Source organism: Hoplias malabaricus, chromosome X2, assembly GCF_029633855.1.
Source record: "Hoplias malabaricus isolate fHopMal1 chromosome X2, fHopMal1.hap1, whole genome shotgun sequence".
In the NCBI taxonomy this organism is placed as follows: Eukaryota; Metazoa; Chordata; class Actinopteri; order Characiformes; family Erythrinidae; genus Hoplias; species Hoplias malabaricus.
In genome coordinates, this window is record NC_089819.1 from 2,310,283 (window position 1) to 2,336,937 (window position 26,655).

At 37.1% G+C, this 26,655-nt stretch overlaps 2 protein-coding genes across 2 annotated transcripts in view; both read left to right on the top strand.

Annotated features, from left to right (window-relative positions):
• Nucleotides 1–326: 326 nt before the first annotated feature.
• On the top strand, nt 327–10,463 carry LOC136676530 (zinc finger protein ZFP2-like). The gene is made up of 4 exons (XM_066653619.1): nt 327–355; nt 3,964–5,558; nt 7,212–8,089; nt 8,832–10,463. The coding sequence occupies exons 1-2, from the start codon at nt 327–329 to the stop codon at nt 5,183–5,185; spliced, it is 1,251 nt and encodes a 416-aa protein (XP_066509716.1). The 3' UTR covers nt 5,186–5,558; nt 7,212–8,089; nt 8,832–10,463.
• Nucleotides 10,464–14,189: 3,726 nt separating this feature from the next.
• The window catches only part of LOC136677029 (huntingtin-interacting protein 1-related protein-like), a 47,752-nt gene continuing 35,286 nt past the window's right edge, over nt 14,190–26,655 (top strand). The window contains exon 1 of the mRNA XM_066654380.1: nt 14,190–14,515. Coding sequence (XP_066510477.1) covers nt 14,423–14,515 — 93 coding nt within the window. The 5' untranslated portion in view covers nt 14,190–14,422. The remainder of the gene's footprint in view (nt 14,516–26,655) is intronic.

The window sequence follows — 26,655 nt, forward strand, 5'->3', positions numbered from 1 at the left end:
ATTTGGTAATGTGCTGATCCCATGCACAACATAGTGATTTATGATACAACATAAGACATTTTTGATCAAATGTCTGTCCATCAGTAAATGTAGGCTTTACTTCATTGTGTAAAATGCATTTCCTCAAATAGACATAAATTTCTGTGATTTCAAATATATTGATACATGTGTCACAATTTTCAAAAACTACAGATTTCACTGTCACAGGTGCTCAGGGGTTTTATAGCTCCATAGTATGATTACTGGGAAACTGTTCTTGAAACTATGTGTGTAATGGGAATATCGATCATTTTCCCCCATGGTTCCTTGGGGCTCCGTACTGTAAGATGTCGGATGAACGAGTTGTTGACCTGTGGTAAACTATGATTGAAAGTGCTCTGTAAAACAGCATCTGACTGTTTCCTTTGAGACAGTTATTTCGGAAACAACGTTGAAGAACGTTGTACGAAGAAAAAGCACCAGAGCAGAAAGCCCCACCCCGGGATTTCATTTCGCTCGTCGTCCCAGCACAGACTTTGAGATGACGGTGTGGTTTCCCAGAGCTCCTGCAGGGGGCGCCATTGACATAACTGTCGTCTTCTAAACATAACACAGCGGAGAAGAAAAGATTTACATCAGCTGGAGGTAAACATTGACTTTTCACTCTGTTTACAGCTGTTTTATCTGTATATACATCTTTGTATGTGTTATATTTATGTCACAAACGTTGTTGTTCGATCTATTTAGCTAATTACGTTGACATTACGCTATTGAGTGTTTAATGTTGGGTATTCTGCAGTTTCTGTAAGTAGTTTTGTTACATTCTGATGCCTAAACAACTTGAAACATCTGTGTCATGTTAACATAAATATTTCACTTTGGAATAGGGTTAGGCAGAGCAGGAAAAATGGATAAAAAGTTTATAAATGAATAGCCAAGTTCAGGATGGTATTATACAATGCAGTGTTTCTCAGTTTAGCCAGATAACTTAAGCAGAAGTCCAGGCTGTCCAATAGGAGCACAGCTGGTGTGGACATTATTGGACATTACTCAGGTTTTCGCAGAGTTAGCTGTCTAACTTTGTGGAATACCTCAGTTTCATTCTTTTATGTTTACTTTGCATTTTTGCTGTCTGACTGTGATCAAGAGATGCTTTTAAATTAGTAAAAAAAATAAAAAGACAAAAACAGGTATATACTCCCATCCAATAAAAAGATAATTGTTTTTCCATTTTGATTTGGGATGCTCTTTTTTATAGAGTAGATTTATTCAATAAATACCTATTAACATGTTTTCATTGCAAACTGAGTATGTCTGCTTAGTTATCAAATACAAATATTAGAATATGTATGAATATGATGAAATGTAATGTTTTAGTCATTATTTACTTATATTTGCTTAACAGTTTTGATGTTTATGTTTTTGATAATATATATAAAGCATTGTAGGTTTTTGTTCATAAACATTCTCCAAAACACGGAAAGTGTATAAATTCACAAAAAAATGCATGACAATGCCAGGGTTGCTATGGCAAGTTAGGATTTTCATCAATTTTTTTGGCATATGCACTCCCACTGGAACTCGATGCTGGTGCATTGATGTTAAAATGGATTGCTCTGTCTAGACCAACACACTTTTAACAAGGTGTGTGCTGGAACCTGATTGGTGTGATTATGTGCTTTTTCATCTTGAAATTTAAATGTATTTTATGCACCCACAAAACAAACGACAGATTTCTCATTATATAGGGGAGTAAAACGTAAAACATTTGACTTTGCAATGCAGTGAAGTTAAAGTAAAAAGTCCCCAAAATAAAAGTACTTCAGTAAAATACAGATACACAAAAAGTTACTTAAGTACAGTAACAGATTACCTTTACTTCGTTACTAGTAACTGATGATGTTATCATGCTTGTGTATAAATGAGCATCAATCAAGGTCTCAAGTGTGTGGTGAGTGAATGGATTGCTAAGTCAAAGGTATATTTTTGTTCCGGCAAGTGCTATAGGACCAGATCTGTAAATATTAATGGTGGCACTGAGCATGCATTAACTGTGCCAGTGGGGCTTGGTATGGCTTCAGTCACCACGGAGGCCAGTGTAGATCTACATAAAAGAGCATGGTAGGGCTGTAAAGTTAGCTTGGGGTGACAAATTTCACTGTTGAGTCTTCCAGATGTATCATGGGCTTAATTTAATAAATTACTGATGAGGGGCCTACCTGATGTAGTGAGGAGTGAACGATGTAGTGGGAATTTTATGTGTACAGATGAAGGAAATTGTTGCTCCTCGGATTATAAACTGCCACAGGAAACTTAATGATTAGGTGTAGGATGCTTTTTTTCATTTATATTTTCAACAATAGATGATATTAGGAAATTTGTGGTTGCTGGTAGGATGAAAGTTGGCTTATGTTGATCTCTAATTATACTTAGGATGAAAATTAGCCATTCTCTCTCTCTCTCTCTCTCTTTATATATATATATATATATATATATATATATATATATATATATATATATATATATATATGTGTGTGTGTGTGTGTGTTTGTTTGTTTGTTTTAGCTAGTTAAAATAAAATAATATATTGGATAAACTTACTATATATTGTGTGTTAATAAATGTGTCCTTGTATAGTTTTGTCAAGACAGGAAAATGTGTAACCCTTAATCTAGACGGTATAAAAACTACATTAAACATGACCATGAATATTTAGCACACTTCACTAACATGAGCTTTTTAAACTTCTAGTCAACTGAATGGAGATAAACACTGACGTAGGGAAAGAAAATGAACATCGGCAATGCTACTATTTACCAATTAACTGTGTTTGTATGAACGTTTTAATGCTAAAATTCAGTTTACCAAAGCACCCCTCTAGTTGTAAAAAAGGCCTTAACCTACACTTTGTTAAAATACTTGTGTACTAATAGTGTTTAATGGCAATTATATGCTTTTGAACAGTGGATTGACACTCAACTGTGGACATACATTTTCTGTGCATGTTTTAGTGTCATCTTTATAAAATCATTATAAAACCAGACAAGTGGAGAGAGCTTCAGTTGGCTTCAGAGCGCAAAATCATTAACCAATGGAGATTCAAGGTAAACGCCTTCCTCTAAGACCGTCCCACGCGTAAAATATGACAGGAAAATCCAAAAATCAAAAACAATGAAAGCAAAAATTGGCAAAATACAAAAAAAAATTAGTATCAAATAACTGCAAAGAGTTATATATATATTTTAAGAATATACTTTTAATATATTTTTTCTGTTTTGCATTCATAATATATACTTTCTGCTCTTCATTCTAAGAATTTTGCTTGCAGATATATTTTTGCTTTTGTAAAGCTTTTGACACACAGTACACTCCATACAATGTGGACCCCATAGGAAAATTTGTCCCCTACCCTTCCTTTAGAGGCTGAATACACTGGAAGGCAGTGGGTTTGGCAAGGAAACTGAGGTAAACACATTGCTAAATCTTACTGGTCCTGTGGCAGACCTTCCAATAGAAGACAACTGCAGGAAAAAAAAAAAAACACACAATTGCATTATAAAACAGTAATCATAAATCATACAGATAATGCATTTAAAAAAATGTTTACAGTTTTATTGTGTTTTATAAAATATCCCAACTTTTCTGGAAATGTGGTTTGTACTTACATTTTCCACTGATTGTTACATACTGCATATATCCAGGTTACACACAAGATGAACAATTGTGTTTAACTGTTGTATTTTTAATACAGTTTTTGGTTTGTGTGTACATTTTCACCTGATCTAACTGTATGCGACTATATTGTTGCAATTGACACTGGATCACCTTTTATTGTCCTTTTTCTCTTCCAGAAAGAAACACCCCTTTGTTGCGAGTCTTCTCTTGCTCATAGTGGTTCTAACTTACTTCACAGAAGCAACAGAAGGAATATTCTAAAATGCTGAAATTAGAGGAGATCAAAAATTAGAATATATTGTCCACAAGCTACAGCTCTCAGGAAACATCTCATAATACTCTCAGAGAAACACAAAAGCAATGTAGAAGCAGAACTCAGCAGTGCCCAGACTGTGGAAAATGTTTTACGCAAACACATTCTTTTAAAGTACACCAGCGGATTCATACTGGGGTAAAACCCTATCACTGTTCAGAGTGTGGGAAGAGTTTTGCTGTACAAAGCAATTTCCAAAAACACTGTCGAATTCACACTGGAGAAAAGCCTTATCACTGCTCAGAGTGTGGGAGAAAATTTACTCGACAAGTTGATCACCAAGTGCACCAAAGGATTCATACGAGGGAGAAACCATATCAGTGCACAGTATGTGGAAGAAATTTAAGTCAGAAAAGTAATCTCCAAGTGCACCAACGAATTCATACTGGAGAAAAACCTTATCATTGCTCAGAGTGTGGGAGGAATTTTACAGAGAAACGTACTCTACAACAACATCAGCTAAGTCATACTGGAGAAAAGCCCTATCAATGCTCAGAGTGTGGGAAAAGATTTACAAGACCAAATCATCTCCAAACACACCAGCGAATTCATACCGGAGAGAAACCTTATCACTGCCCAGAGTGTGGGAAGAATTTCATTTTACTCACTAGCTTCCAAGTACACCAGCGAATTCATACTGGAGAAAAACCGTATCAGTGTTCACAATGTGGGAAGAATTTTACAGTTCAAAGTCACCTCCAGTCACACCTCCATATTCATACCGGAGAGAAACCATATCAGTGCTCAGAGTGTGGGAAGAGTTTCAGAAAGAAATATAGCCTCAAAACACACCATCAAATTCACACTGGAGAGATGCCATATCAGTGTTCAGATTGTGGGCAGAGTTTTAACAGACACAGCAGTTTACAAAGACACCAGCGAATTCATACAGGAGAAAAACCTTATCCGTGTCCAGAGTGTGGGAAGAGATTTAGAGACAGTGGTACCCTCAAGAAACACCAGCGAATTCACACTGAAGGGGGTCAACTCCAACTATTCCAGCAGATTCAAACCAGACAGAAATCGAAGCAGTGTCCAGAGTGTGGACAGAACTTTACCAGAGTCAGCAGTTTACGAAGACATCAGCGTATTCATACTGGAGAAAAAACATATTCCTGCTCCATCTGTGGACAGAGATTTAGTCGACAGAACAATCTTCAAAAGCACCAACTCATTCACACCAAAAGTGAAAATGTGGAAGGAACTTCAGCATTTTAAATTTAATGTTTCACATATTCAGTTAAGAGGGAGGTGTCAATCAAAACACTGTGGTAGTACCCTCAAGGGCACATATTCAGTGCCTTTAGTTAGGGAACATAATTGCACTTTATTCTATTATAATTGTTGATTTTAAAATTGTGTTGATTTGACTACCCCCAGGGCGGCATGGTTGTGCAGCAGGTAGTGTCGCAGTCACACAGCTCCAGGGACCTGGAGGTTGTGGGTTCAAGCCCTGCTCCTGGTGACTGTCGGTGAGGAGTTTGGTGTGTTCTCCCCGTGTCCACGTGCGTTTCCTCCGGGTGTTCTGGTTTTCTCCCACGGTCCAAAACACACGTTGGTAGGTGGATTGGTGACTTGAAAGTGTTCATAGGTGAGTGACCCTGACCTGAATAAGTGGTTTCAGACAATTAATTAATTATTTATTTTCGCAGTGCAATAGATTATAGTAACTCCTGGGCTAACACGCAGGATGTAATGACTCAAAGGTTATAATCATTTACTCAGTCTGATATCTCAGACTCAGAAATGACTTATAATGCTTTTCCACTGCATGATACCTACGTACTTTACTTAACTAGGCGCTACTTTGATTTTAGCTTTTCCATTAGGCAAATTTGGTACCTGGTTCCCCTTAACCAGGTTTTTTTTTTTTAAATACCTGCTTGCTCATAGTTCCAAGCAAACTGAGTAGGGACTAAACATGACGTGTAAACCTTGCAGAGCTATCACTGGTCAGAGAGACATCCAGCAAAATGCAGACATCCAGCACACACTAGATGTTTGTGAAATCTCCAAGACAAATCAAATTTGTTTTCATCTGACTCACAACACTAGTTCATAAAATTATGCCATGGCCTTTTTTAAATTTCAAATGCTCCTTGGATTGGTGGCCGATGAAAGATTCCAGCGAGACAGGATGGAGCAAGAATAAATAAATATATAAAACTACACTGATATGTCTGAACTGGTGCAAAGAGCCCTTACTGCTGCAGTTGTTGTTTCTAAAGTCTGCAGTTCCTATTAATTACGAAGTTTTCCAATGTCACCAGCTACATTTCAAGGGGGAAGCTGTGCTAGTGGAAAACCAACTGGTACCAAGGGCCAAAAAAGCAAGTACAGTCGAGTAGAGTACAAACTATGCAGTGGAAATGCGCCATTAATAATGACTTTTAGGCAGTAGTGACTCCTACTCCTTTCAATCTTAACCTAAACTTCGTACAGTTTTTATTAGTTATTAAATTGGTTCATTAACAAGTGTTTATTTGTATTAAGAACGCTGTGATATGATATGTCCAGAAGATGGCGATATAACCATTAAAATAAGGAGATCGACCTCCACAAGTCTTCATGCTGAGACAGATTTAAGAGTTTTGGGGGAAAAAAATAAACTATGTAATTGATACAATGGGTCATCTCTTGTTACTCACAGCTTTTCATGACGGTAAAGATTTGATTTGATTTCTTTTTTTATAGTAATCTTGACTATATATAGTCAACGTTAATATACAATCACACTCTCAGAAACAAAGAAAAAACTATAGACCCTTGTGTGAAACCTCAAGAACATTTTATATACTCAAAACAAAGAGGGGTTTCTGGATATTCTCCAGTTGGAAACTCAATACACATTGTAAACTCCAAAATAAATAATTAGTAAAGAATCTTTACATTTTGTAAAGATTGCAGATGGGTTTTTTTAAGCTGTATGAACTCCATAGACATTGTGTCCAGGCACTTTATTCTATATACAACCTATTGAAATTGCGAGAGTACATATCCTGAGTAGATGAGATATTACTTTTTGTGAGTTGCTCTGGGTAAGAGTGGCTGCTCAATAATATAAATATATTTAATCATAAGGACTCATGTTCTGACAAAAGTACAGTTTAATAAATCATATCAACATTGTCAGCAGAAAACCTTGTATCTCTTTTTTTAGGTGCATTGTAAATGCCACCTGATTTTCGCAAGCCCCAGAAAAACCTAAATCTCTTTTATGATTTATTTCTTAATATTCTTGTAGTTGAAGGAAAAAGGAAAAAGAAAGACACACCAACCTTAAGAAGAAAACCAGAGGAAAAAATACTGTACACTGTCCGAAAAACTAAATGTGGTGGTACGTTTTGCTGTCACTGTGGTAGTACCCTCAAGGGCACATATTCAGTACCTTTAGTTAGGGAACATAATTGCACCTTATTCTATTATAATTGTAGATTTTAAAATTGTGTTGATTAGACTACCCCCAGGGCGGCACGGTGGCGCAGCAGGTAGTGTCGCAGTCACACAGCTCCAGGGACCTTCGATTCCCGCTCCGGGTGACTGTCTGTGAGGAGTTGGTGTGTTCTCCCCGTGTCCGCATGGGTTTCCTCCGGGTGCTCCGGTTTCCTCCCACGATCCAAAAAACACACGTTGGTAGGTGGATTGGTGACTCCAAAGTGTCCGTAGGTGTGTGTCTGTGTTGCCCTGTGAAGGACTGGCGCCCCCTCCAGGGTGTATTCCCGCCTTGTGCCCAATGATTCCAGGTAGGCTCTGGACCCCCTCTTCTTCCAGAGAAGAAAATGTAATCTACATATAGAAAACACAACTAGACTTTAAGGGGGTGGCACGGTGGTGCAGTCACACAGCTCCAGGGACCTGGAGGTTGTGGGTTCAAGTCCTGCACCGGGTGACTGTGAAGAGTTAATGTGTTCTCTCCGTGTCTGTGTGGTTGCTGTCCTCCCATGGTCCAAAAACCTAAGTTTTGAGTGTGAGTGTATGTCGCCCTGTGAAGGACTGGTGCCCTTTCCAGCGTGTGTTCCTGTCCTGTGATTCTGGGTAGACTCCAGACCCACCGCAACTCTGAACTGGATAAGTGGACAATGAATGAACTAGACTTTAACACCACTGCTGTGCCTTTTAAAGGTAAGTTTAACCTGTTTGTACCTTTAGTGACTAATAATGTACCTCTATTGTTCAATTTTTTTTATCTGAGAATGTGAATACATCCACAAATAAAGTCCAGGTAAAACCTAATGAATGTTAAGGAAATCACCTTTATTTTGTGTTGTAGACAAAAACATACAAATTTACTACTAGTGAAAAATTCATTCATTCATTCATTATTTGTAACTGCTTATCCAGTTCAGGGTCGCGAATGGTCCAGAGCCTACCTGGAATCATTGGGCGCAAGGCGGGAATACACCCTTGATGGGGCGCCAGTCCTTCACAGGGCAACACACACTCACACCTACTGACACTTTTGAGTCGTCAATCCACCTACCAACGTGTTTTTGGACCATGGGAGGAAACCAGAGCACCCGGAGGAAACCCACGCAGACACGGGGAGAACACACCAACTCCTCACAGACAGTCACCCGGAGCGGGAATCGAACCCACAACTTCCAGGTCCCTGGAGCTGTGTGACTGCGACACCTACCTGCTGCACCACCGTGCTGCCCCTAGTGAAAAAATAATAATCACATTGTTTTTTACAAATCTGAAGCCTAAAGTTGACCACATACATGAAGATTAATCCAGTCCAGTATTGCAAGAATTGTTTTAAAAAGACACTTGTTTCTTGCATCTAACTTCCCAGTTCTTTTTAATCCTCATGTTCATTCCTTTGTCCTCCATCTGGGCTTCATACTCACTAACTCTCTTACAGATCTTTACGATGGAGCTCAGCTGATACCTTCAACCAACCAAAATGTGTTTTTGGATTATGGGAACAAAACCACACCCGGAGGAAACTCATGCCAACACAGCGAGAGCACACCAAACTCCTGAGGTGGAATTTAACTCACAACCCCTGAACCCTGGAGCTGTGCGGCAGCAACACTTCTTGTAACACCACTGTGCCACCTCAATCAAGAGCTGAGCAGGTGTATACTTGCTTTCTAGTGGTGTGCTGCCTTAAGCCATTAAAGCTAATTTTCTTTATATTGTTGTAGAGGGACTGCAGCTACACCAGCTACTGATGCATCAGGTGACATTTTTATGGACCTTGCAGGATCAAAAAATGTCAACACTGGTTCCTTGGTCAGCACTTGAGCTGTTACTATACTTTTTTTTCTGTTGCCACTTCCATTCATTTTTTTTTCTTATAGTCGTCTCATGGTACAATCTGCTCAGAGGTTTAGTATGAGGTTTCCTGTACGATTTATAATCTGCTTAAATTTCTGCACATCTTTTGCATTGTCCCGCTTCTTATGCACACATTCTAAATATGTCACTGTCCGTCAAATGTCAGTTCAGACACACCATCCTAGTGTTTGTCCCTGTTCAGTTTTTCCACTTTTCTAAACCGTTCCATTGGCTCATTAGTTTTTTAAAATTGCTCCAAGGCTTTACATCCTGCAAAGGTGCATTATTGGACATATTGTCTTGTCAATGCAAATGATGTGTTATCATGCAGACAATCCAGTGCTTTGAATAGGTCCCTGTTTCAGATACACCTTCTCTACTTTGTTATCAACGCCAATTATCAGTTATTTTAACTTTGCAGGTGGCTTCTGTTTTGTGGTTCTCATCTTTTTTTTTGTTAAACCAGCACAGGCAAATGTGTACAGTCAAACAGAGTTCTCCGGAGCGGTCACTTCTGGATTAACACTTCTGACACCGTGTTTTGTTATTATGTGAATAACTGTAGTTTGTGTAGTTAGTCTGTAGTTTGGGTCCACAATAATCACACTTTGATAACAGTTAAGAAACAGTTTACTAGGCGCACTATAATGAGTTTCTTCACTTTCTTATTTGCACATGTTCAAAACACTACTATACATTGGATATTATCAATAAAATGGGCATATTCTACTTTAGATTAAATAATACATTAAAAAGAAAAAAAGACTGGGCACAACAGTGACCAAATAAGAAAGACCCACTGTCCCAGTTTGTGTGTTTCCAAAAATCATAGTACAATTCCTCATGATAATAATCATTTGGCTTCTTTGACTTCTTTCTTAATAAACCACCAGATGTCACTGTGCTCTTTTTGTCAGTGCTTCGAAACTTGGCTGGCTTAAAGGAACACTGTGTAATATTTTTTACCTTAAAATTACAGCTTCAGAATCATTGTGACATTTCACTTGGCTGTAATGGGGAGAATAGAGCCTCTGTTGCTGCTACTCTGGGCTCAGCACTGTAGAAACTGCACGATGCAACATTTAGAGAATGGTAGGAAACCACCCCCTCCCTGAACCCATTGGTTTCAGTACAGTGCTGTGAAATGAATAACACTAGGGGGAGCCTCAGGAGCAATCATACCAGATCTTACCTCGTGTTCCCTTAAAGCAGGGGTGTCAAACCAAATCCACGGAGGGCCGTGTGAGTGCAGGTGTTCTTTTCAACCACGCAAAAGCCCCACACTACTGAAAGTCAAGATCTATTGATTATATCCAATGATTAAAAACAGGTGGAATGAGGTGTGGCTTCTGCGTGGTTGGAAAGAAAACCTGCACCCACACGGCCCTCCGTGGATTTGGTTTGACACCCCTGCCTTAAGGCGATGTCTCTCCACATTCCAAGTGCCTCCAAATGCCAAAAAACTACAGTCACACTCTTGAATTAATTTTGACAGCATTATATCATTACCAGCATCATTAACAACATTATATCATTGCCTAATATCTTATGAATTTGAATGAAAATAAATGCTTATCTCCAAAGTATCATGTGAAAAATCATAACATTGTCCAGTTAGTAACTTTTTTGATAACCTTGAATATTGATAAACATCTTTAAGCTCTACATCTGAGTCCTTTTATTTGAATGTTATAACCTGATGCAACACCAGAAGTCTGAAAATTGATCTCAAATTATCCTAAGCAATTCTCAATAGCTGTGACACAATGGCTTAAGGACAGCTAGGATAATGATGTTAGGTTATCCTCTGAGCAACTGAATTGTATGTTCTGTCAGGAGGGATATGATCATTTTGTGTAGGTTTGTGTAAGGCTTATCCAGGTCAGGGTCGCGATGGGCATAAGGCAAGGACACACTCACACCTATGGACACTTTTGAGTTGCCAGTCCACCTACCAACATGTGTTTTTGGAGCATGGGAGGAAACCCACATGTACACAGGGAGAACACACCAAACTCCTCACAGACAGTCACCCGGAGCGGGACTTGAACCCACAACCTCCAGGTCCCTGGAGCTGTGTGAGCTGTGTGCCACCGTGCTGTCTGGCTAGCCTAAATATTTGGTTCAATTTCAGATGTTTAAAGGTGAAGCCACCAGATATTAAGAGTGTGTGTAAAATTTGATCTAGTACAAAAGTATATCTCATATATATGATTTTAAAGCTGTAATTTTAAGCTAAAAAATACTATGTAGTGTTCCTTTAAATATAAGGAATGACTCAGTCTTATCCCAAAGATCAGTATCGGAGCTGATCATGGCATTTTTTAACTGTGTATCTGTGTGTATGTAAGAGAGTGAGATTAAAACCCTCTGTTGTTTTCATAAAAGCCTGAAACTGCTGTAATTCTGCTGCACTGAGCGGAACTGTGGTTTATATTCCTTGTGACTGTGAATGTTAAACTACTCTAGCATTTCAAGGTTGTATTTTGATTGTATTACTCATTCTGAGTGTTCTGTTTTTACTACTTTAATACTACATTACCACTACATACAAGCTGTTTATAAAGACACATTTAGTTTACTTGTTATTTTGTAAAAATACATTAAGCAGCAGCTTGGATGAAGGCAAGCTTTTCTTAATGCCCTGCAGAGATATTCACCTGTGAAGCAGATACACTGGGTTTAATAACTAGAGTGTATTTGAAGTGTGCGCTGTGCAATTGTATTATCAACAGCATTATTCCTATAACAGTATTATAGGACAATACAATCATCTTTCGGGACTCGTCAGGTGACACTCAATATTAAAAGGATTAGTTCAGGATTGAGAGCAAAACAACTTGGTCAGGACATCACTATTAAAAACCTATTTATTGAGTCAAATATTTTGTAATATTTCCAGTTACATACAATGTGCATATCTAGATGTCCATGAATATAGGGAAATTTGGACACCTAATCAACTTTAGCCAGGTTTATTAACAGTGAAGCAGAAAGATGCTGATATCTCAGGGAGTCCTCATACCTGTGTGGCTCTTCTGGTGCTCCCTTTTAAGTTAAACTTTTCTTATTAGACCTGCTAATCCCGTCAGACCTGATGCTAGTCTAAAGTCTTAGGGACTGGTGGAACTGAGAATGCATGAATTGTATCAGTGGGTTAGATACAGCCAGTGTGGATTTAAGGTTAAGAAGTTAGTTAAAGTGTAAACGCAGTGACTGGGAGCAGGACACTTTCAGAAAAATTGTCACTGTGGTGGTACGCTCAAGTCTGTGACTGTCTGTTAGGAGTTTGGTGTGTTCTCCCCATGTCTGCGTGGGTTTCCTCTAGGTGCTCCAGTTTCCTCCCACGGTCCAAAAACACATTGGTGGACTGGCAACTCAAAAGTGTCAGTAGGTGTGAGTGTGTGAATGTGTGTTGCCCTGTGAAGGACTGGAATCCACTCCAGGGTAGGCTTGGGACCCACGGTGACCCTGAACTGGACCAGCACTTACAGACAATGAATGAATGAATTTGATTTAACACATTGGTAAACGTTTTCCCTTCTTTCTATGTTGCCGTAATAAAACAATTACAAATAAAATATATCTTTTTTAAAACAATTCATGCAGTTTATTTGTTTTTATTTCAGTTTACAAAATGTCCCAACTTTTCAGGAAGATATATATATATTAAAGATTTCCTAACTCTCACAGGAGTTACGTCAATATGCACAGTGTTTTGAAGGGTGCAAATTCGGTATTGTGTAATTAGATCTAAAATTACTTTGGCTAGAGAATGGAAAATTTCATAGCATTATTTTTGTTTTTATTTTACTTTTAAACATCCAATTCCATCCATCCCGCTTATCCAATTCTAGGGTCGCAGGGGGGTCCAGAGCCTACCTGGAATCATTGGGCGCAAGGCGGGAACACACCCTGGAGGTACAAGAATCACTGGGTGCAATTGCAGGGTGACACACTCACACATATGAACAATTCACCTACAAACCTTTTTTTTTTTTTTTTTTTTTGACCATGGGAGGAAGCCGGAGCACCCAGAGAAAACCCATGTGGATCTCACAGACAGTCAGCTTGAACCCTCATTTTAAATTCTGGAAGGTCATGGATTTGTCAAATGGCATAAGAAGCCAAAATCACTATTCTAAGTGAGTAAGTTAGTTTTTCTAAAATGATAGAGTAAGGGCAAAAGCTACCATTTATTTTGAAGCTTAAGTTAGCTTCTTATTCAGATTTGATCTTATGTGGTGCTGCAGTCATTCTTGGCCAAACAATATTGTGTCCTCAGATGCCTGAAAGTAACTGCTACCTGATTTATTTTGGAACAGAGAATTCCTTTTAATTTATCAATGAACAACAATAAAATGTAGTTAAGTGGGAAGGCTTTTGTAAATCGTGTTGTTTGAACCCTGGCAAAAATGCAGAAAGTCTACATATGTGATATGTCCTAACTTGGCACAGTGAAGCTGCAGGTAGTGCCATAGTCTTTAAAGAGTTGGATGTATTCTCCTAGTGTCTGCTTGGGTGCTCTAGTTTCCTCCCACAATCCAAAAACACATGTTGGTAGATGGACTGGCTGTGTGAAATTCTCCAAATGTGTGAGTGTGCTGGGTGCATGAACTAAAAAGTGAGGAAGGTTACATTTATTAAGTAGGGAGAAGAATGAATGAGGGATTTTTTTATCCATCCATATTTATATTCAATATTCGTCTTAAGTTTGTTCAGAAATGAATATACAACTACTGACCACAGGGGACAAAATTGTTTATGCCCTACCTTGTACAAAATGCTTGTCTGTCAAAAGAAACCTGCTTCCACCTTCCACAAATGGAACGGTGGGCGTGGTTATTACATCACGGTTGACGTAAAGAAGGAGGGTTCAGACGTTTGACGCCACCCCTGCGCTTTGACCAAATGTTGTTCCGCACAGTCTCACTGATAATTTTATTGCAGCGACAGATGACAAGCGAGATGCTCAGTTTCTAAACGTCCAGTAATTCGAGTTCACTGTGCAAGTTTGAATGCACCAATACTGAATTCGTATACTTGAAAACGCGCAGGAAATTCAGTATTATTTTTTGGTTGGTGGTCTAACGCGAACTCGTTTTGGAGTCAGGTTTTTATTATCTCTAGTTGGCGTCATATTCGTGAGAAACAACTTGGCTACAGAGAAGGATGAATTCAATACGGCAGGTACCATCACGTGTGAAGAGTAAACGGACGGAAACGAACCTAGGAGCAGAAAGGGATCATTTCGACAAGCAGCAGGTAAGATATCGTGACGTGTTTATACGCGCTGAAATAGAATGTGTTTTACCGGCCGATACTTTGCTACGACTGAACTGAATTCGTCAATGGTTTGTTGTCATAATTGACAAGGAAACACCGACCTCCTGCATTCTTACTACGCCAGGTGCAAGGTGTGGGACAATTGTAGTCAACGTATGAAAACGATGGTGCGTGTTATGTGGTTTTACACCGTCTCATCCTAGGCCTGTGTTCCAGTTCGGGTCAGGGTTCGACTTGGTGCTATTCACTATTTTCGGTTCTGTGGAGCGAATAAACCGGTAGGCCAATGACTGAGAAACCGGTCATACGTGTTTATCGTGGCATTTCTCTGAGAGGTGGCACCTATCCGATGAACTTCCGTCACCTGTATCGCAATTCACAGACATCAGCGTCCACGGTGAAACGCTGGAAATATTTATTTACTGGAAAAAATTCTTGCCAGTTATTGTAGTCTGTTACAGTGTATAAAAAACACTACACAATATTACAGGTATTCGAGATCTACTAATGTAACCAATCACAGTTGATGTGGTCCCTCTTTCCATAACAATAGTTTGAAAGAAAGCTGCTGGGCGGACCTGCCCGTGTTTAGAAACCAATCTGTCAATATTATTTAAGCTTAGAGGCTTATTCCAAGATCACCTACTTCATAGAAAACGATGGTATATCATTTAGTATGTAACTGCTAAAAGAAAACAGGTCAACACATTTACCTCGTGTCAGTTTAGAATGTGTTAATTTATAAAACACCTCTTATTTCTCACCAAACTAATTTGGCTCTGGCTCTGAAGTGGCTCACAGAAGTTAACCGACTCAATTCATTACAACCAGCCGTTTAAACAAGTGACTTATTATAAACCACACAGATTGTGTTAATGAAATGTGTGTGTGTGTGTCTAATATATGTATGTGTATGTGTGTGTGTGTGTGTGTTTGTGTGTTTCAGTGGTCATTTGCACCGCAGACAAAACTTTAAATGCATAGCATTATGCTCATTCACTGCCCACATTTATTTGCTACTAGAGCTTTAGTTTCTAGTTACTTATTTTCTGCTTTTTAATCTCTGTCTACTTTATTCAGTGGCCTCAAATGTTATTCAGCATTAATAAAAATCTGAAAATGCAAATAAACAGCTAAATATTGTACCTTTCACAAATTTCAACCTTGCTGTGAGGTAAAAGTATATAATTAGGTCTCAGTTAAATTAATAAAAATCATAGAAATGCAAATTGTGATTTGTGACACGTGATATGCATAGTCCTGCATTTAAAACCATACACACCCTCTTTTGTCAAATGTAGCAGCACAGATTGCCCTATTATATCGCTGGATGAGGTAAGAGAATACATGTGAAAAGGTAATGTGTAGGTATGCAGTTGGTCTTGCCTGTAGTCACCACACTAGCTCACTCCATAGTGTTTAAAGGCCATTTTTAAATTACTGGCTAGTACTAGCTTAGCCAGTGTAGAAGTTCGTATCTGTAGTAGTCAGTGAAGCGGTTTGTGTGCATTTTGTATTTTCCTGCTCTAAGATGCAATAACATTACAGTTCTCAGCCTAGGGTGTTTGTTGGCAAAAGCCCCTGCCTCCGAAACTTAGGTTTGTGGCTTGACCACAGCTGAGGATTCTTCTAGTATACTCTCTTATTGACATGGAGGTGATGCATGTTAAACCAAACATGTCATACCATTATCCAACTGAACTTTGGGGAAGGTTTTGCTTCTCAAATCACCTTCACCGTGTTTTTGAGATAAATGAATTTAAATTCTCCTCCAGGCTTGTATGTTCATCAAAGCTCCAGCTGTGTTAATTCCCTCATTTTGGAGAACAGTATTAAAGTAATAGGTGACCACTTAAGACTTCTTAAAGAGACAGATGTGCTTAAACACTTAATTGTCAGTGCTGGATTGAAAAGAGTATGCCAACTAAACTCATGCAGGCCACAGGGTTCCTGCAGTCTGTTTTATATATATATATATATATATATATATATATATATATATATTAGTTTAATAGTTTACAAAGGGAAATGTCTTAAAGATTTACATTTAATTTCATGTAAATGCAAGTAAAAATATTCTTATTAGTTCATGTAGTTTCCTATAAAAAAAATTCTCTCATTATAAAAACCAGCATGTAAACAGACTGATCAGTCTTAACATTATGACCACCTCCTTGTTTCTACACTCACTCTCCATTCACTCAGCCCCACTGTCCATAGAGGAGCACTTTGTAGCCCTCGGATTACAGGCTCTAGTTTGTCTGTTGCTCTGCATATTTATTTGCCCCCTTTCACCCTGTTCTTCAATGGTCAGAACCACAACAGAGCAGGTATTATTTGGGTAGTGGATCATTCTCAGCAATGCAGTGACACTGAAAGGGTTGTGCTGTGTTACTGTGTTTCTCTGGTATGAGTGGATAAGATGCCACACGGCTGCACCGTTGAAGAACAGGGTGAAAGGTGACAAAGCAAGTATGCAGAGCAACAGTCTGTAATTGTAGAACCACAGAGTGCTCCTGCATGGCCACTGGAGCTGTTAGAAGGGACAGTGAGGGCAGAAACAAAGAGGTGGTCATAAGGTTAAACACTAAACTCTAGCCTAATCACTAATGGATAGGTTTATTATTACATTCTTTTTAGTATCTCGTTTAAGTGATGTAATGCTTATCTCTGTTTGTCATCAAAGAAGGTTTTAACTGCATTTCCTTGATCAGAATTTGAGAATGAAGTTAATTTGACATCAAAATTATTATTATTTTTTTAATTTTTCATCATGGATGTAATTTCTACTATTGTTTTAAGTTGTGTTTAAATAATGATTATGATTTTTTATTATTTATTTATTTATTTTATTTTTTTTATTTTTGTTTTTCCTTTCTTCATTACACTGCTTCTCAAACACTTCGATCCAAAGATTCTGTCCAGAGTACTTGCAGTCTTTCAATATGTTGTGCCTCCTACAAGATCACCAGGGTTAGGGCTTTCTTTGTATTCAAACCAGGAAATATTGCTTTAGAGACAGCACAGGTTTTTATGTGGTTTAATTTCTTTTAATTGCCCTAAAATGTACATGCATAGTACATTTTATTAGACAAAAAAAAGAAATATACACACACAATATCATATCTGAAAACAGGTAAATACTCATAAAGACAAAAATACAGATGACGAAGTGGCTCTGGTTTTACCTGTTGTAATATTTAATGGAAATGATTTTTCCCTATGGTTGTGTGTTGTGTCTTACAAACTAAAAATTCTTTTGATTGACCTAAAAAGGATCAAACCTGTCATTAAAGTCGCTGTTGGTATCCTCTGTGTCAGTCACGTTCCTAAATGGCTGTGGATTATAAATAGAATGAAAAATAATTAGAATATAGGGACCCTTAGGATATTTGAATTAATTGATGCAGTTCATTTAGTGCAACGTCAGCAGTTACCTAGAGCTACAGTTTGTAGAGACATGGCATAATCTAATGACATTTATTGATTTCTCCATTAAATTTATCTTTGCCTATGTGCAGAATTACAGAACATTTTTTTCCCTTGGGGGAATGGTTCTGGAAGTGTGGCTGGTTTTCAATGCATCATTTAAGTTATTCAGTTTTTCTTCTTTTGCCAGTATCTGCCAAGCAGCATAGTGGCTCCATGGTGCAGCTGCACTTGTCCCTATGGAAACCTGGTGTCCACAGGAAGTGTGTGTATGTGTATGCACATTTGGGGAGGGCTGTGGTTGATGTCATTTCTCCAGAGAAAGGGAGTAGACGTCTTTAATCATGTAGAGGAAAAGGGAGACATTTCAGTACTTTTCTAATGCTAAAATGAAAAGGGTTATAACTGTATTTCTATAAAAATACTGGAAACGTGTTGGTGGTATTCTACCCACAGATACTGAGCAAACTTGGGCTGACCTGACCCTTCATTTAAATCATTCACATTTAATCACAAAGGGCATGATGGTGGCGCTATAGGTAGCGTCGCTGTCACATAGCTCCAGGGCACTGGGGTTGTGGATTTGAGTCCTGCTCCGAGTGACTTTGATTCGCTTATGTGTTCAGTAGTAGTAAATGTATTTATTTATTTGAAAAGATTTTTCATAATCTTTACTGAAAACAACACCAAATGCCTTATTTAGTTAATATAGAAGTAGTGTCAGTGCAACATACAGAACCAAAATTGTACATAAATTTGTTCTAAACAAATAGAATCAAATTCTGCTTTTAATACACTTTTGGTTCCTGATTATAGACTCAGAATCTGGGCTGAGGTCAGGTGACTGAATTAGACAATAAAGAATATTTCAAATAATATTATTAGCCTTAAGAAGCTCTTCGAAAGCTTTCACTATATTTTAGGGTCATTATCCATATATACCATGGAGTACCGTCCTTTCATTCATTCATTGTCTCTAACCGCTTATTCAATTCAGGGTCGCGGTGGGTCCGGAGCCTGCCCAGAATCACTGGGTGCAAGGCAGGAACACACCCTGAAGGGGGTGCCAGTCTTTCACAGGGCAACACACACTCACACATGGTACACCATGGTAGGAAACTGGGGCACCTGGAGGACACAGATGCGGAAACAGGGAGAACACACCAAACTCCTCCCACAGAGAGTGTCAAAAGATTAACTAATTAATTAATCAGTTATTACATGGAAAACATACAAAACTGTTCATATCAGTATAAGATTGGGGGTGGGGTGGACTGTTCAGCCCACACACAAAATTGGAAGGTTTCTATAATTTGGCCGATAATGTATGATGCAAAACATGTGAGACAAATTTCATTATGTGCGCTGAAAGGAAACGTTGTTAATCTGAAATTTTTTACAAACCCTAACTCAGACCAAGATGAAGCAAAGTTTATTAAGAAAGCAGGGAAAAGCAAAGGAAAGAATTTTAACATCTCTAACCTTACATGAGTTTCAAAAGTCAGCTTCTTATTCACAAACTTATATTTCAAATATTTAATTCCTGTATAATGGTGCAGCAGCTAACTTTTGGTTCCTGTAACTGTAGAACAAATTTATGTACAATTTTGGTTCTGTATGTTGCACTGACACTACTTCTATATTAACTAAATAAGGTTAAACTGTTTCAGCGTTTGGTGTTGTTTTCTGTAAAGATTATGAAAAATCTTTTCAAATAAATAAATACATTTTTATCAAAGTCACTCGGAGCAGGACTCAAATCCACAACCCCAGTGCCCTGGAGCTATGTGACAGCGACGCTACCTATAGCGCCACCATCATGCCCTTTGTGATTAAATGTGAATGATTTAAATGAAGGGTCAGGTCAGCCCAAGTTTGCTCAGTATCTGTGGGTAGAATACCACCAACACGTTTCCAGTATTTTTATAGAAATACAGTTATAACCCTTTTCATTTTAGCATTAGATAAGTACTGAAATGTCTCCCTTTTCCTCTACATGATTAAAGACGTCTACTCCCTTTCTCTGGAGAAATGACATCAACCACAGCCCTCCCCAAATGTGCATACACATACACACACTTCCTGTGGACACCAGGTTACTCCTCCACTCAGAGCAGGGCTCGAACCCACAACCCCATTACCCTAGTTAGCAATTTTTAAATTCTGAAAGGTCATGGCATTGTCCAATATAATAAAAAGCCTCAATCAGCTTTGCTCTTCTGAGTAGGTTACAATTTCTACTTTTTAATTTTCTTACTTTGAAACTGAAGTTAGCTTTTTTTTTCAGATTTTACACTTCGTCTTACGCTGTGCTACAGTAATTCTTGACCATACAATATTGTGGCCTCAGAAAGAATGTAAACACTGCCTGATTTATATTGGAACAGAGAATTCCATTAAATTTATCAAGAACAACAATAAAATGTAGTTAAGTTAGAAGGCTTTTGTGAATTGTGTTATTTAAGCCCCAGCAAAATGCTGACACTCTACATTTGTGATAAGTAGGTCCTAACTAAATACTGACCCAGTTTTACTGGCAGCCATACATGCCCATGCCATAATACTGCCACCATCATGTTTGACTGATGAGCATCCTTAAGATCATGAGAGTATCCTTTCCTTCTCCATTCTGTTCTTATGGTCATTTTGGTTCAAGTTATACTAAATAAGTCTAATACTAATAAGTCAAATCTGGGCATTCTTCTCTTGATTGTTACTAGTTGTTTGCATCTCGAGACAAGCCCTCTTTATTAATGTTCATTGAGGTAACTACTGATTGTACATATTAACAATGGTACATTTACCTTGACTTATATATGCCTATAATTTGTGAAAGGAAATATATATTTTTGATTGAATTGATTTTTTTATCAGTGAAAGAATTCTGCAATCATTTAATTCAGTCACCCTCCATTGTGTTCTAAACCTTTTGCATGTGCTCACCAGTGCATTCTTTCTTTAAAAGAATGCACCACATTGTTGATGTGGCCACTCCTAAAGTTCCTGCAATCTCTCTGATAGGTGTGTTTTGTTTTTTCCACCTTGTGATGGCATTCCTCACTTGCACTGACACCTCTTTCAACATATTCAGAGCTCCCATTAACAGATACTAAATGCAATTTCAGCACATGGACTTAACTTAAATCCTTAAATAATGAATCCACATTACAAGTAACTGCTTATCAGTCATCCAAATACTTTTGGACTTGTGTAAATGGAGGGAATAGGTAAAAATGGCTGTAACTTCATTTTTGTTAAATTCATTGAGTTAAAATTGAAAGTTTACTCTTCCACCGTATCTTATTTACTTTTGTTTGAAATCCATCGTGGTGTGCAGTGGGAAAATTGTCACTGTCCAAACATTTCTTTGACCCAACTGTATGCTACACCGTCAGAATTCTAAGTTAAAGTTTAACATTTGTTCCTCTTTTCCCCTGTACTCAGTTTTTTCAGTAAAATTTCAAAAATATCTCTCCCACAAACAACCGTTTCAATATTTAGAGTAAAATGTTCTGTAAATCTCTCATTGACTATTAGTTTATTAGACAGTGCAGAATGTTGGTATTATAAAGTTCAGATAACAGGCTATCTTTTAAATCTAGTTTTATTAAATAAGCGTAGCGAAATTTCAATGTCAAAGCCAGTGTCAATTCAATAATCTTAGTGTTAACACTGTTTTAAAATCAAAGCCTTATGTCAACACTGTGAATGTAAAATGTTTTAATTTAACACTGGCAAATTAGCTGTGAGCGTATGTTCCACTGCATCAATATTGATCAAAGATGGGCTTATTAGCATTTTATGAGCTGATCCCAATCTTGTATTTTTTCTGTGCTGACCACTTTAGATTTTGATTTCAATTCCAAATTCAGTTTAGAATCTGAAACACAAATCTGATGTTGCTTTCATGTTTAGATATACTGTCCCTTTAATAGTACTACAGTTACAGGAACCAAAAGTTAGCTGCTGCACCATTATACAGGAATTAAATATTTGAAATATAAGTTTGTGAATAAGAAGCTGACTTTTGAAACTCATGTAAGGTTAGAGATGTTAAAATTCTTTCCTTTGCTTTTCCCTGCTTTCTTAATAAACTTTGTTTCATCTTGATCTGAGTTAGGGTTTGTAAAAAATTTCAGATTAACAACGTTTCCTTTCAGCGCACATAATGAAATTTGTCTCACATGTTTTGCATCATACATTATCGGCCAAATTATAGAAACCTTCCAATTTTGTGTGTGGGCTGAACAGTCCACCCCACCCCCAATCTTATACTGACATGAACAGTTTTGTATGTTTTCCATGTAATAACTGATTAATTAATTATGCCCAAATCACTGCTTCTTTGACACTTTGAAAATGTAATTATAGAAGTTATAATCATTTATTCATTCATTCATTGCCTGTAACCGCTTATCCAGTTCAGGGTTGTAGTGGGTTTCCCGGAATCATTGGGCGCAAGGCAGGAACAAGGCAGGTCCCTGGAGCTATGAGAAGTTATAATCATAGTCATTTAATTAAGATCCCAGGGTTAGTTCATGGAAATGGTGTAAAATATGTCTTGCTTGAAAAGTTCAATGTATACTTTTGATAGAAAATGCTCAAACAAAAAATCAAAAACTGTTATTACATTTAAGGCTCATAAGGAATGTGCCCCCTCCAATGCCCCAAACCACTCCCTATGTAAGTGTTTTGGTTTGATGACATCTAGCAAACCTACTTTCCATATATCTGTGAATATTTGTGTTCTAGCCTTTAAATACTACTGAACTATTATTAAACAAGCCTTGTAGCAAGAAACCCAAATAAGCAAGTTTCAGTAACCAGTATCGTATACAGCATCTTCTGCTGAGTAAACCAGTGCTTTATGAATTATGCTAAATAATAGTAGAAATTTTGTATTACATTTGTTCAATATATTTTATTGATCCAGGTGACAAAGGCCTTCAGGGGCAATTGAATATTAGATCTAGTTGTGGTAGATCTCCAGGACCAGGATTGGGTAGCCATATTATTATTATTATTTTTTTTTTTTTCAAATATATATGGTCCCTAAGTATTTTGTATGATTTTGAAAGCAAATTTGACCGTAGCCATAGTAGCGAATTGCATTTAATTTGTTTATTGACCTTGAGTGCTAGAGCAGTCTGTTGAAATAAGCTGATAAGGGCCAACAGCGAACTGTTACGGTGTGGCACCAGGTTACCCAGTATAGACCAAACCTCATTCAAAGGAAATGGACAATACAGGGAGTATAGTCTGGCACCTGGACTTGCTAATGAAGGGAAGAGAAGAACAGGTAAGTCAAGCATATAATAAGAGACAAAGTACAGCTAAACTGGATTTTGTATTTATCAGATTTTATATGAGATTGTATAAACCTGATCATATTTCGTAAATTACTTTTAGAAATTTAAAAATAAAATGTTTGTTTTTTAGAGGTAAAGCAAGTTAGAGCTATTAGAAGGATAGCCATGACCTTTATAGCTAACATTATGATATTTAAAAAGTTAGCTCAGTTTAACTTGCAGGTTGCAGATTGATTAATTGATTGATAATTTTATCATTAATGAAAGTTAACCAGAACTTCCTTTGAAAAGAATTTGACTTATATATTTTTTTCTCTCGCTAACAAACAAAAACATATTTACTATCTGGTTTATAAAATTGAGTCTAAAATGTATATAAAATAATATATAATATGTATATTTTCTAAATTGAATCTTTAAAACACATAACACATCTTCATTTACCATTATGAATGTAACCTTAAAAAAGATTACAGATAATTTAAAAAAAAAAACTAGGAACAACTTTATCATAGCAAAAAGAAAGCACTTGGAGAGGAACAGAATATGTTTATGCACTGTTTGTGGACTGTGTGCAGACTATTTTGTTTTATTTTTCTTTCTTTTTGATGATGCACAATATTAGAAATATTTTAAAGACAGTCACTATGTCAGACAGCAGCCGCCAAAACTAAACACACTGATTATCTTAAAATTGAAAGCCCTGGGAATAGTGGGTAAATCAGTGGCCACATTTCCCAAGGGTACTGGGAAAGGGACTTATCCAGGAAGTCAACAAATGTTCCAGAACATCTAAAGGAACTCAGAGCTTGTGTCCTTAGATAAGGTCTGTTCACAGTAGGAAAGGGACTATGTAAAAATTGACTCCATGCAAAGCAGAAACACTGCCTACCTGAACGGTCCTTAAGCATTTTGAGTTTTTTATGGACATTTTTGTTCTGTTTTGGAATATTTTTAGAATTTCATCTCACGTTTCTTAGAATTCAAGCTGTATTTTTTTTAGTTATTTTCTGAGATAAGTAATGCTTAGTATGTTCAAGGGGAAGTAGCATGAGTAAAGACAGAAATAAGAAAACATGAAGGGACCACACTGAACAGAAGCATAAACACAGGAGTACAAACACAAAAATAGCAACAAACACTAATTATCAAACAGGGTTTATGTAACCAGAGGTAAGAGGATACACCTGTGAACTCAATAACAGCCCCAAACAGTCCTTAACATTTCACAGGTGTGGGGCAGGGCTAAAGGGAGACAGGTGTGAAAAAGACCAAAACACATAACCAAATCAAAAACAGAGAAAAGATCCTGACATAAAAAGTATTTCTAGTTTAAAAATCCTATTTACAGCATCCAGTAGCTGTGATTCCACACTGTACTCAGAGAAGAGAGATTTCTGGCTTTCCATCCATTAAATCAATTAATATTACTGACTGTATAAAACATATTTAACTGATTATTTTCATCATTTTAAATCTGTTTGAGAGAACTGCCAATAATAGTTGAAAAATTTAAATGTAAAATGGATATGATTCATATTTTAATAGGGTGAAAATGACTAGTATATTATAATATTGATAATTAAAATGCCAAATACCCCATACTTCCCATGTTGAGCAACCAAATATCTGGCGCATGTTTCTAATAAATCAGACCTAAAAAAAAAGTAGCATCATGCAAATCAAAATAGACCTGGATATTAATGTATGCATTTTTTATCATTAGTCTTTACTCATGTTGCATACTTATATAATAATACAATATTATTCAATGCTTGTTGCATAATAATACAATATTAATATCTCTTTTCAACAATTCAACACTTAATTATTAACATTTATCTTACCTAGGTACAGACCTGAAATTAAACTTTAATTTCTGTTTTGTGATGGCTGTTTCATGTCAGATATAGTACACACAGTATCTATATTCATTTTTATAAATAATAAAGATGGTATGTTCACTCAAGACAAATACACATTACACTCTGCCAAGATGGCTGCTGACTGGAGAGACTTTCTTGTATGGTCTCTGGCAATGGCCCCATGCAGTATTTACATTCATATAAGATCAGGATCCTATCTTTTCAATTGAGGAAATGCATATAACCCCAAAAATAAAAGCTTTACTAATATGTCAGAAACATTTGAAATAGCATGCATGTATATATCTCACTGAAAGGCTTTTTCCAAGGTGTGGCTTTACCAGAAAGCTGATTAGCTCATTTTAATGAAGGCCATGACTTTCTTTGTAAACAGATGTCAGGTTTTCCCATTCATTTTTTAAACAGTAAGCAGCCTGTCTTTTTTATATTGTCACTAAAGCACCATACTCACACCAAAGCTCATCATGATACCATGTATTGTTTTTGGAAAATGACAGGAAATCCAGATTCATTGCAAGAAACAAGAGGTATATGACTGAAACTTCTGTGAGCTGGTTGATTATTATATTATTATTGTTTTTGTAAATGATGGACAGCCAATAGCTAATAAGTCTGCTGCCTTTTTACAAGTCTCCTGCAAATGTCCTATATATTAATTTTATATTAGTTTTTTTCTTTATTGGTGCTCCTGCATGAACTAGGGATTGTATCATGTGACATAATGCGTAAACTGAGGGGATTGTTCCATTTGAAAGTAAAGCAGTCATTAGCAGGTGTTTATTTCTTTGCAGCTGAAACTGATGTATACACTAAAAGCACTGGTGGTTTGATGTAGGGCAATTTAATAACATACATACAGTATAATTTGTAATTGCAAGCATTCCAGTCTGTGCTCGCATACCAAACTGTGATGAATAAGGACCTATCAGACTTGCTATGTAAGTGGCAGTTGATGGCCATCTAAACTAATGTGTGCTATTGCTATTTAATACATGTTGTATTAATTTATCTCACATGTGATCTCTCTTTTTCTGAATGCTGTTTTCTCTCTTTCCCTCTCTCCCTCTTTGCCCAAATTCAGAATGAAAGTTGGACAAATGCCACAGTGGTCACTGGCCATCTGTCACAGACATTGTGCCAGTACATGGCACTCATCCAGTTTTGTTCTTAAGCCTGATAGACATTCCCAATCTGAAGATTTTCTGTAACAATCTCCAAAGTGTAAGGTTAAACAAGGTTGTACATTTATAAAACGTAGGCCAGTCAAACCACTAAAATAAAACACCATAGACTGAATCAGATGGCAGGATGTAATTATTCTTTTTTGCTTGTTCAGATATAAAGCACCATCTTTTAAAACTGTAAAAGTTAGAAGACAAATGAAAAATGGCAAATAAATTAGCCATCAACTGTTCAGAGAGAGAGAGAGAGAGAGAGAGAATGCTTTATTTAGCATGGTAACAAACAAATAATAATTAATTGTATTTAATTGTAT